We start from the raw sequence: 12,500 nt of genomic DNA on the forward strand, positions 1-12,500 counted from the left end.
GTTAGTTATGGTGCCGCATTTGTGATCCTATGATGATATGCATGGCATTCGCTTTTATACCTGTAAGTACAAGGTTCGAGGCCAACCCTGAGCAAAGTTGAGTTAGAGGGGATGACATTAGCGTAAGAGTAGTGTCCCTTGATTTGACGTCACCGTACATAGAGAACGTCAATTTGGTTTTGCGCATGCGTCTCTCTCGTCCTCGCGAAAAGTTATTAGAGAGAGAACGTCATGTTGGTTGTGCGCATGCGTCTCTCGACCTCGCGAGGACGAGAGACGCATGCGCACAACCAACATGACGTTCTCTCTCTAATAACTTTTCCGCCGGTGACGTCACAGACTATGGGTGACGTCCAATCAAGGGACGCTACTCTTCCGCTAATCTCATTCCCTATTGAAGTGAGAACTTTATTAACTCTCCCTCAACTGACTCGCACGCTCGTTGTGTTACTAATAGGCACCATAAAAAAATAACTCGTTTAATAAATACAAAGAGACGAAAGAATAGATATTATGATGATTTACAAGTTAACACTGTACCTCTGGTGCTGATATAACCTAAATGTGTTGCAAGCGGCGTAAAACCCTTAAATGAACACCGATTAAAAATTTGGCCTAAAAACCCGACCTTCAAATATCAATGGATTTAAATGGCAAATCTCTCAAAACTTCGCTAAGCCTTCATAGAAGACCCAGTTTGAGAGGGTTTTTTTTTTTTTCCAAAATATGGCTAAATTGAATCGATTGATATTTGGAGGACGAGTTTTATGGCCAAAATTTTAACTACGTGTTTTTCCAGAGTACGAGAGTTTTTGTTTTTTTAAACTGTGTAGTCATCGGCATTGTGGTGGTATGTTGAAATGTCGGGGAAACTTTGGAGAGGACACTTGAGATGAAACAGTAGACGGGGGATTATTCTTGATATTCTGTGGAGTGTTTTGTTCCATCATCATACAGTACAGTGGCCTATATTATAATATCGTACAGAGATTGCCGTCAATCAGCTCTTTGTTATTGTTTTATAGCCAGACATTTTTTTTTGAGAATACTACCGTGGCCTTCGTAAAGTTCTGGCCTGATACTGACCAAAAAAGGACGTCAAAAGAAAACAAATCGTGAGTTGTATTCAATCAATAGTTCAACCAATGAAATAACTTGCTCTACTAACGACAACTCACTAAGCGGTGCAAAAACCAAATAATGACGTCAAACTGCCAGTCCTTTTGGATTTCAGTATCAGGCCATAGATAGTTCGAAGATGACGTCACTCCGGTCTTTGTTATTGTTTTTGTTTTTTTTTTGCCATCCGCGTTTATGAGTAATGCTCACTGAAATGTATTAACCCGACTATAAACGTTTAAGGATACACACAGTTTTGTGTGTTGGTCCGTTATACTTCCGTATGGCAATGTTATGAGCGTCTTAGCCAAGCGCATACTATCTATATTATAGATATTATGCAGATGACGTCACTCAGGCCTTTGTTATTGTTTTTGCCATCCGCGTTTGTGAGTTGTTCTCACTAAACTGTATTAACCAGACTATAAAAGTTCCTGGTTACACAGAGTTTGTGTGTTGGTCCGTTATACTTCCGGATGGCAATGTTGTGAACTCCTTGGCCAAGCGCATTCTATCTATAATATCGTACAGAAATTGACGTCACTCAGCTCTTTGTTATTGTTTTATAGCCAGACATTTTTTTGAGAATACTACCGTGGCCTTCGTAACGTTATGGCCTGACACTGACCAAAAAATGACGTCAAAATGTCAGTCTTTTGCCACAAAAGAAAACAAATCGTGAGTTGCATTCAATAGTTAAACCAATGAAATAACTTGTTTCCATGAGCACTACTAACGACAACTCACTAGGCGGTGCAAAAAACAAATAATGACGTCAAACTGCCAGTCCTTTTGGATTTCAGTATCAGGCTATAACATAACGATGGCTACGATATTACTCACTAAATTTTATCAATCAGAAAATTAACGTTCAATGTGAGACAAACATATATAGATAGTATGCGCTTGGCTTAGAAGATCATAACATTGCCATCCGGAAGTATAACGGACCAACACACAAAACTATGTGTATTCCATGAACGTTTATAGTCGGGTTAATACAGTTCAGTGAGCATTACTCATAAACGCGGATGGCAAAAAACAATAACAAAGACCTAAGTAACGTCATCTTCGAACTATCTATAAACGTTAAAGGTTACATAGAGTTTTGTGTGTTCGTCCGTTAGACTTCTGGATGCCAATGTTGTGAGCTTCTTAGCCAAGCGCATACTATCTATAGGCAGTGTGCACTTGGCTAAGAAGCTCACAACATTGCCATAAATACATAAATACATACATACATACATACATACATACATACATACATACATACATACATCTATCCATACCTACACACACACACATACACACACACACACACACACACACACACACACACGTTCGCACACCATTCATATATTCTACTACACGTTTAATAAACCTAGCGATTGTTTTTCACACATTTAGTTGTATGTGCGTTTCTATTCTCTAGCCCATCTTTTCTTACTGATTTTCACATCCGATGTGAGAAGAATATAAAATGTCACCTGGTATCGATCAACAACAGTAGTCTGTCGATTATGCTGCGTTTGGTACCATCATCACTGTAACAACGGATCTACTATCATATTTTGATTTACACACACAATGGAGTATTCTAGAACTCTCACGTTTGAATATTTTGTGTGGCTATGTGGTCAAGTGGTATGGCACTCGCTTTCGGATCGGAAGGTCCTGGGTTCGAGCCTCGCTCGACGCATAGTTGAGTCTTTGGAAAAGGCTCTTTACTCACATTCTCTCACCGTACTCGGGTGTAAAATGAGTACCTAGCTGTTAACAGCGTTGTCTTTGTCTGACAAATTGTATCATCGCCTAACAGGCGCCATGTCCCGTCCTCAATGTTAAAGGTTGCTGTTGACCAGCAACCCATTGTAAAGCGCTTTGAGCACATTTTGTGGCTATGGTGCTATATAAAAGCTCAATTTTTTTAATTTAATTTCTTTTTTTTTTTTACATCTTGCTGTTGTTCAGGGACCCTTTGCAAAGCGCGCTGAGGACTTTAGTGGATATTGCACACGCACACAAAAATCTCAAGTTGTTTTTCTGGAAGCTTTTTTTCTTTTTCGAACACATTCCATCCCAATAATACTTCGCGACTTTTGGAGTGAGTTGAGGTTCGAAATTTCAAACCTGGGAATGATTTTAAGAATGCTTTTACTAAAAAATAAAAAGGAATAAAATCTTGAGCATTGCTACTGGCCAATTAATATCCACTAAACGGCTATGTGCGGGTATGTGGTCTAGTGGTATGACACTCGCTTTCGGATCGGAAGGTCCCGGGTTCGAGACTCGCGCTCGGCAAATAGTTGAGTCCTTGGAAAAGGCGCTTTACTCACATTCTCTCATCGTGCTGAGGTGTAAAATGAGTACCTGGCCGTTAACAGCGTTGTCTTTGTCCGAAAAATTGTAATATCGCCTAACAGGCAGGGGTGATAATTACAACTGAAATTTCACCATTTAACCTGAAGAATTATCATTCACGTCGAGATATAATATTTACGCCCCAGATCTATTTTTAGTCAACCGGATTTGCGCGGCGGATAAATATTACCTGAGGCCCGAAGGTTTTTTCACATAGGATAATATAAACAAATAAATACATTGATTTTAGATTTTATATGTTTCAATCTAGGTGCATATATTATAAGGTCTGATAGCCGAGCGGAATTATGGCCTTGATTTAACACTGTTTTAACGGACAATAATTTGCGTTGGTTTTTGGAATATTTCCATTACAACACAGAGCCCATAACAATGTGGGTTATCAGACCTGTAAATACGTACATGTCGGTTTCAATCCTTAATGCTAAGTTTTCTAGCATCCGGAGACAGCAATACAACTCCAAAAGTTTTATGCCATTGTATTGAATGGATGACAGTGACGTCACTCAGCTATTTTCATACCTCTAGTTAGGTGATTTGTCCCCAATAAATTCAGTCAGATTTTTAAATAGTTTTACATAATTTTTGTGTATTGGCGGGCATGATTGGCGAGTATTGTATTTAAACTTACTAAAAACCACGCCCTTCCGCGCCAAGGCACTCCATGAAGAAATACAGATTCTCCGTCAAACAAACAAACGTCTGACGTCAACAGGAATCACCCATGGTGTCCAACGTGAGCTAATTAGGGATTAATGTTCTCACCCAAGCATTTTTTTTAAAAACCCCGAAAGTGCTTGAATTGGGGATCGAACTCGAGACCTTCCGGGTCAGAGTCCAATGCCTTATATACCCTCCTCCCCCCATTTATACTCATACCATCAGTTTAATGGATTTTTAATCTGAATATCTTTAATTGAATTATTATATTTGTGCTTAGCTCAGGACAAGTTTTGATATTATTGTAAGCATGTTCTCATACGCTTCTCACACTCTTCTTTTTGCACAGATTTACACAAGCAAGAGAGAGAAAAATCCTTCACAAGAATTGCAAATTACCGTATCGTATCATAATCTGCTCTCCACCAACACGTTCCTGAAGACATTCTGTGCCCACTGGAATAATTCCAAAATCTCACTGGATTGATTAAATTCATTAAGATGGAATGCCTATAAATAGAACAAGGGGAGCTAAGCAGGAGGACTTGACATTGGACTCAAGGGACAGTAAGCAGGAGGATTATGACACTGGACTAAAGGAGCAGTAAGCAGGAGGAATATGACACTGGATTCAAGGGGCAGTAAGCAGGAGATCTATTACACTGGATTCAAGGGGAAGTAAGCAGGAGGAATATGACACTGGACTCAAGGGGCAGTAAGCAGAAGAACTATGACACTGGACTTAATCCAACGAATCAACCTGTTCAGATTAAACGGATTTGAATATCATTTTTTATTTGTTGTGTGATTCTCAGTGTTTCGCGGAAGATTAAGCTAAAAAGCTATAGCCACGTTCCTCGAGAGATGCATCATCATTTCTATTGCTAAATTAATATTATTATCATCGATTTTGCAGCCGTCTGTCTTCAAGGTAAAATCGTGAAAACAAAAAGGAAAATTGATTCTGTCACCTTGGGGATGACTCATCTTATATTGGATTGGATGAAAAAAATTGATTAATGTTCACATTCTATAAATAGGCTATATCTCTTGGCATCAGTTAGTAGAAAATATAAAAGGCATTGAATGAAGAGTAACTATCGTGCGTTTGTATTGATCATCGTCATAAACTCGAACAGAACACGTTAACAAAAGTGTTCTATTCACAAAGGCAAACATCAGCTAATTCATCACAGCCTGGAGAATAGCTTGACATACAAACATCAAACAATTCGTTTGACAATCAACTCTCGTCAACCTAATTTTCTCCTCAACGTAGATAATATCAATCATCATAATTGCCATCATCATAATCATTATCATTGCCAACGCCTACAGTGTCACCAGTAACATCTTCAGCCAATACTATTTCAAGTCAACGAGATTTATCAAGCAAGCCAACTTCAAAGAGAATTAATTAAGTACTCACACTCACACACCCCACCCACCTAATGACATTACAGTTACTTTTCATCATTCAAGAACAAAAATAAACCCACTCTACACTCAACTTACCACGGCTACATCATCATCATCATCAACATCATCAACATTATTATAAGAACATTCATTACCAACACCATCATTATCATCATTGCCACCACCATCATTGTACGTAGCAAGCAGCAACAGCAGCATGCACCGTGTCTACCCATCCTCCTAACAGGGTGAGCAGCGACACAAGACGACCTCAAACCTACTTTCTTCTTTCACTCCAATGGCCCGGACGAATTCACCGCTCAGACACCAGAAAACGTTCGTTCACTCCCTGCTCACATCAATGTCATTCAATGGGATACTTCAGCTCATTCTGGTGGTGTCTGCACTGGCTGAGCGATGCACGCGCGCTGTTCCGTGAGTATAATTCCTATAATTATTAGCTTACTTATCAACCAAAAAGGGCGGGACGGTGGAAGGGGGGGGGGTCATGGGGGGAGGGAGGGGGGGGGAATCTTGTGCGAAGACATTTATTGCCGCAGGGGAGGAGACACAATTATTATAATTAAAGAATGAGACATATACAGCTATGTGGTCTAGTGGTATGATGCTCGATTTGGGATAGGAAGGGCCTGAGTTCTAGCCTCCGCTATGAGTGGCGCATAGTTGAATCCTTGGAGAAGACTATTTACTCACATTCTCTCACCGTACTCAGGTGTAAAATGATTACTTGGCTGTCAACAGCGCTGTCTCTGTCGGTAATAAAAAGATGTAATATCGCCTAACAGGCGTCATGTCTCGTTCTGCATGATATATGTTTCTGTTGGCCAGGAACCCTTTGTAAAACGCTTTGAGCACGTTTAGTGGATTTTGCGCTATATAAAAGCTAAAGCTCAAAGCTCAAGACATCAGAGGGGAGGGGTGGGGGGGCACTATTTAAAAGACAAATTGTTTACACTTGTGTTCATTTTGGTGACGTCTCCTTATTTTGGGACCTGAAAAATTATAATCATATAATAGAGCTTTTATATAGCGCAATATCCACTAAACGTGCTCAAATCGCTTTACAAAGGGTCCATGACCTACAGCAACACTGAACATGTAGGACTAGATATGACGCCTGTTAGGCGATATTACATTTTTTTTTTCGGACAAAGACAACGCTATTAACGTACTCACTCATTTTACACCTGAGTACGGTGAGAGAATGTGAGTAAAGAGCCTGTTCCAAGGACTCAACTATGCGCCGAGCGAGCGAGGTTCGAACCCAGGACCTTCCGATCCGAAAGCGAATGTCATAGCACAAGGCCGCATAGCCGCACAAAAATTGTGTATGCTGCAGTGGCAGACAATGCAGAAAGAATAATACAAGACAAAAATAAAACATTCCTGAAATCCAGTCCCATTCGACTGGGAATCGAACCACAGACTACTTGGTTACTGTATGTAGGAGGTCTCAGGTTCGATCCACAGTCGAAGGGTGTCAGATTTTTGGGGATAGGTAATTTGTTTTCTTATATTTTTCTTTCTTGTTTTTGTCTTTCACCGTTTCATACACACTTGTTCAGATCTTTATCTTACACCGGCGGTGCCTGATCCATAATTTGTCACCATGAATACGATTCAATAGTCTGATGTCACGCCGCCCGGCAACGGCGGCCATCTTGGTTCTAAACAAAGAAAATCATTGCTTTTTATTTTTCATGCTGGCTAGAACTATTCATATGTCTTGTGATCAGAATGTGTAAAATTTAAAAGTCAAAACATGATCAAATGTATGTGTTTTTATTTTTTCCTCTGGATACACTTTATGCTCGCCGGAGAAATATTTCATACGGGCGTCCGCCATTGTTCCGATAGTGTAGAGCCAGTGTTACTAAGTTACCATGCGTCTTTAGGAAGGAAGTGACGTTACGACTGTTGAAGAGTATTGGCTTCAAGAGTCATGACGTCACTTCCCTCGTAATGACGAATACTAACTTAGTAACTGGCTCTAAACTATCGGAACAATGGCGGACGCCCTTATGAAATATTTCTCCGACGAGCAAAAAAAAAAGTGTATCCAGAGGAGAAGCACATAATATGATCATGTTTTGACTTTTATACATTCTGATCACATACATATTATGTAAAGTTCTAGCCAGCATGAAGAATAAAAAGTACCAATTTTCTTTGTTTAGAACCACGCTGCTCGCCGTTTCTGGGCGGCGTGACATCAGAATATTGAATCCAATTAAGACGTATTTTTTAGGCAAATGTGAGGCTATAGGTCAATCTATTTATGGCTCGAGGTACTTTGTTGTTGTTGTTGTTGTTGTTGTTGTTGTTGTTGTTGTTGTTGTTGTTGTTGTTCTTGTTGTTGTTCTTGTTGTTTCCTTTTTTAAAACGTTTTTATTTGCTTTGTTTCGTATGTTTTTTATTCGGACTTTTTCCCTTTTTTGTTGTTGTTGTTGATGATGTTTATTTTATTTTTGGTATTATTTTTTCTTGTTGTTTATATTTTTTTATGGTGATGGGGTTGGGGGGGGGGGAGGGGGTGGCAAGGGGGTTGAGGATAGGTTTATTTCATTTTAAATGCTTTTTTCATTCTTATTTTTTAATTTGCATCTCGATATTTTTTTCCTTGAGCAAGACATTGAATCCCTATCGCTCACTTTGAGTCGGGTTGACGCTCGGATCTTTTTAATCTCCCCTTAGAGGAGAGGCCATAAAAACAAATTATCCCAAGGGAGGGAATCGAAGGGATTTCATGTGGTTGTTTATTTTGCATAGCACCACCAGCGATAGATTCGTTTACAGTTACAGACTACAATATTTTATACATAGAATGAAGTTGACGCCACTCAGGTCTTTGTTATTGTTTTTTGCCATCCGCGTTTATGAGTAATGCTCACTGGACTGTATTAACCAGACTATAAACGTTCATGGGTACACACGGTTTTGTGTGTTGGTCCGTTGTATTTCAGGATGGCAATGAATGAGATAGTATGCAGATGACGTCACTCAGGCCTTTGTTATTGTTTTTGCCATCCGCTTTTGTGAGTTGTTCTCACTAAACTGTATTAACCAGACTATAAAAGTTCATGGTTACACATAGTTTTGTGTGTTGGTCTGTTATACTTCCGGATGGCAATGTTGTGAACTCCTTGGCCAAGCGCATTCTATCTATAGATAGTTCAAAGATGACGTCACTCAGGTCTTTGTTATTGTTTTTTGCCATCCGCGTTTATGAGTAATGCTCACTGAACTATATTAGTCCGACTATAAACGTTCATGGATACACACGGTTTTGTGTGTTGGTCCTTTATACTTCCGGATGGCAATGTTATGAGCTTCTTAGCCAAGCGCATACTATCTACACACAAAACTATGTTTAACCTTGAGCGTTTATAGATAGAACGAAGTTAACGTCACTCAAGTCTTTGTTATTGTTTTTGTTTGTTTTGTTGTTTTTTTTGCCATCCGTGTCACTCGTGTTTTGGGGTTTTTTTTGTTTTTTGTTACCATCCGCGTTTATGAGTAAATCTCACGTAACTGTATAGATAGAATGCGGTTGGCCAAGGAGTTCACAACATTGCCATCCGGAAGTATAACGGACCAACACACAAACCCTGTGTAACCATGAACTTTTATTGTCTGGTTAATATAGTTTAGTGAGAACAACTCACAAACGCGGATGGCAAAAACAATAACAAAGGCCTGAGTGACGTCATCTTCGAACTATCTATAGATAGAAGGAAGTTAAAGTCACTCATGTTATTGTTATTGTTTTGGGGGGGTTTTTTGCCATCCGTGTCACTCGTGATTTGGTTTGTTTTTGTTTTGTTTTGTTTTTTTTGCCATCCGGGTCACTCGTGATTTGGTTTGTTTTTTTTTTTTGTTTGTTTTTTTTTAACCATCCGCGTTTATGAGTAAATCTCACGTAACTGTATAATCCAGACGATAAAAGTTCATGGTTTCACATAGTTTTCTGTGTTGGTCCCTTATACTTCTGGATGGTAATGTTTTATACATAGAATGAAGTTGACGCCACCCTTTATTACTGTTTTTGCCATCCACGTTTATGAGAACTATATTAACCCGACTATAAACATTCATGGATACACACGGTTTTGTGTGTTGGTCCTTTATACTTCCGGATGGCAATGTTATGAGTTTCTGAGCCAAGCGCATACTGTCTATAGATAGAATGCGCTTGGCCAAGGAGTTCACAACATTGCCATCCGGAAGTATAACGGACCAACACACAAACTCTGTGTAACCATGAACTTTTATAGTCTCGTTAATACAGTTTAGTGAGAACAACTCACAAACGCGGATGGCAAAAACAATAACAAAGGCCTGAGTGACGTCATCTGCATACTATCTATATCGAGGGGGAAAAAAGAATAATTTTTGTACTTATTTTGTCTAGAAAACTTAGTGATGCTATGCATTCAGTTACACTACCTATAAAACCCGCCAGTCGGATATAACGTAAAAACACACAAAATTATAGATAACCTTGATCATTTATAGATAGAACGAAGTTGACGTCACTCAAGTCTTTGTTATTGCTTTTTGGGGTGAAAACTGTGTGTAACCTTGAACGTTTTTAGTCAGGTTAATACAGTTCAGTGAGCATTACTCATAAACGCGGATGGCAAAAAACAATAATAAAGACCTGAGTGACGTCATCTTGGAACGATCTAAAGACGCCACTGTAAAAGAACCCATCGCAGCAAAGAAAGACAACCGCCATCGATAAATAGGACCTTAACAATCCCACAGTCATTCGAATACCATCTAATCAAATTCAGTCCTCATTCACTCCCCTTGTCTAAGACAATCAAGTTATCTCCCCTTCGCCCTTTCCACATACCCCCCCCCCCCCCCTTTTTTTTTTTCCATCGCCTTATTTTGACCAATCAAAATCTTCTTTTTTGTCTAGTTTTCAGTACACCTATTTAAGTTCCTATTTTATACATTGTCTGACATGTGGGGCATCAAATTAGATTTTTTTTCAGTTGTTAGGGATTACAGTAGTTGAAATGGATGTGGAGATTAAAAACTAAAACAACATGAGATTTTGTATAGCGCAATATCCACTAAACGTGCTTTAAGCGCTTTACAAGGGGCACCCTAGCCAACCCCGAGTTAACATATAAATAGTTTGCGCTTGGCTAAGATGCTCACAACATTGCCGTTCGGAAGTATAACGGACAAACACGCAAAACTATGTGTAACCATGAACGTTTATAGTCTGGTTAAGACAGTTGAGTGCGAAGTATTCATAAACGTGGATGGCAAAAAACAATAACAAAGAGCTGAGTGACATCATATTTGTTCTATCGATAGAATAAAAACAAATACAACATGAGATTTTGTATTTTGTATAGCGCAATATCCACTAAACGTGCTCGACAAAGCGCTTGACAAGGGGTCCCTGGTCAATAGGAATAAACGTAACATGTAGAACAAGACATGACATGACGCCTTTTAGGCAATAATATTACAATTTTTTTCGGACAAAGACAGCGCTGTTTACACGTGAGTTTACTGTGGGAGAAAATCCGAGACAGAAATACATAGTATGCACTTGGCTAATAAGTTCACAACATTGCCATCAGGAATAAATAACGGACCAACACACAAAAAACTCGTTCTAACCATGAACTTTTATAGTCTGGTTAATACAGTTTAGTGAGAATTACTCATAAACGTGGATGGCAAAAGAAAATATAATAAAGACCTGAGTGACGTCATCTTCGTTCTATCTATAATAGATAGTATAGTTTTGGGTGATTATATTGTTGTTCTTATGTCGCGCTATATAAAAGCTCTCGAGTTGTTTGTTAGTTGGGTTTTTTCCCGATACAGAGTTTAGAAGCATCCAGTCAAGAAGAAACAGTTTAATGTATAATAGATAGTATAGTTTCCTGGGTGGGGTTCCTGACCTCCCATAGTGGCCAGGAAGGTACATACTGTGTCTGCTATCCCCCTATGTCTGTTTTCCAACATACTTTCTGTCTTTGCCTTGGAATGAGATTACTTGGTTTTGTCCTGGCCCTGGCCGGATACCCTGGGAGATGATATTTTTTTTCCTTGTAAATCATATCTCTGTTATGCACTGTATTGTGTTTTATTTATATAATATTATATATGATTTATAAACATTTGAGTGAATTCCTCTTTGTAGGGACCTGTGCTTGTGTCTGGATGAGACTTTTTGGTGATCTCAAACTAAGTACACTCTTGGAATCTACATCTATTTCCTATTTGACCAAATTCCCCTTTGTCTTACCTTTTCTTGGTTGCTTTAATTGTAATTCTAGAACTTTTTACTATCCCAATTTCATCCTTTTTACTGGCGCTGATATGACCTTAATGTGTTGCAAGTGCCGTAAAACCCTCAAAAACTAGTATAGTTTTGGGTGATGATATTTTTTTCCTTATGTTGCGCTACATAAAAGCTCTAATTTCGTGTTTGTTTATTTTATTTCCCATATCCAGAGTGCAGAAATACCCTGCCAAAAAGATGCACGTTTTGAGGAGAGTACCTGCCTCCTGTTCCAACTGGGACAAAGCCTGGTCTTGGATAACTAATGTGGATTGCGGAACCAAATACAGGTGAGTTCGTCCACCATACACTTTCCCTCATCGGCTACTTTCTTGTTTTTCCTCCACTAATCCTTAGGTATTTCCCCTTGACATTCTTCACCTCTTAACCCAACTTACCAACTATAGGAAAATCGTCACATTCGTTACGATACAACCAACATTTTTTTTATTCAAATTTCTTTTGTACATCACAAAGTTTAAAGAAAATGAACAGTGTGTTGTAGAGCATGTTTTACTTGAGAAATGATGTACCGCAAGAATTTTATTGCTATTTTGTCTGAGTGTTAAAAAATATATTTTTG

At 38.9% G+C, this 12,500-nt stretch overlaps 1 protein-coding gene across 2 annotated transcripts in view; it reads left to right on the top strand.

The window, feature by feature from the left end:
• The window catches only part of LOC144977444 (uncharacterized), a 149,111-nt gene that overhangs the window by 81,077 nt on the left and 55,534 nt on the right, over nucleotides 1-12,500 (top strand). For both annotated transcript variants that reach the window (XM_078922672.1, XM_078922671.1), the window contains 2 exons: nucleotides 4,511-6,015; nucleotides 12,091-12,207. In XM_078922672.1, the coding sequence (XP_078778798.1) occupies nucleotides 5,879-6,015; nucleotides 12,091-12,207 (254 nt within the window). In that variant the 5' untranslated portion in view covers nucleotides 4,511-5,878. The remainder of the gene's footprint in view (nucleotides 1-4,510; nucleotides 6,016-12,090; nucleotides 12,208-12,500) is intronic.

This window comes from Berghia stephanieae, chromosome 7 (assembly GCF_034508935.2).
Source record: "Berghia stephanieae isolate SIO BIC M18660-M18661 chromosome 7, UCSD_Bste_1.3, whole genome shotgun sequence".
NCBI classification, from domain to species: domain Eukaryota; kingdom Metazoa; phylum Mollusca; class Gastropoda; order Nudibranchia; family Aeolidiidae; genus Berghia; species Berghia stephanieae.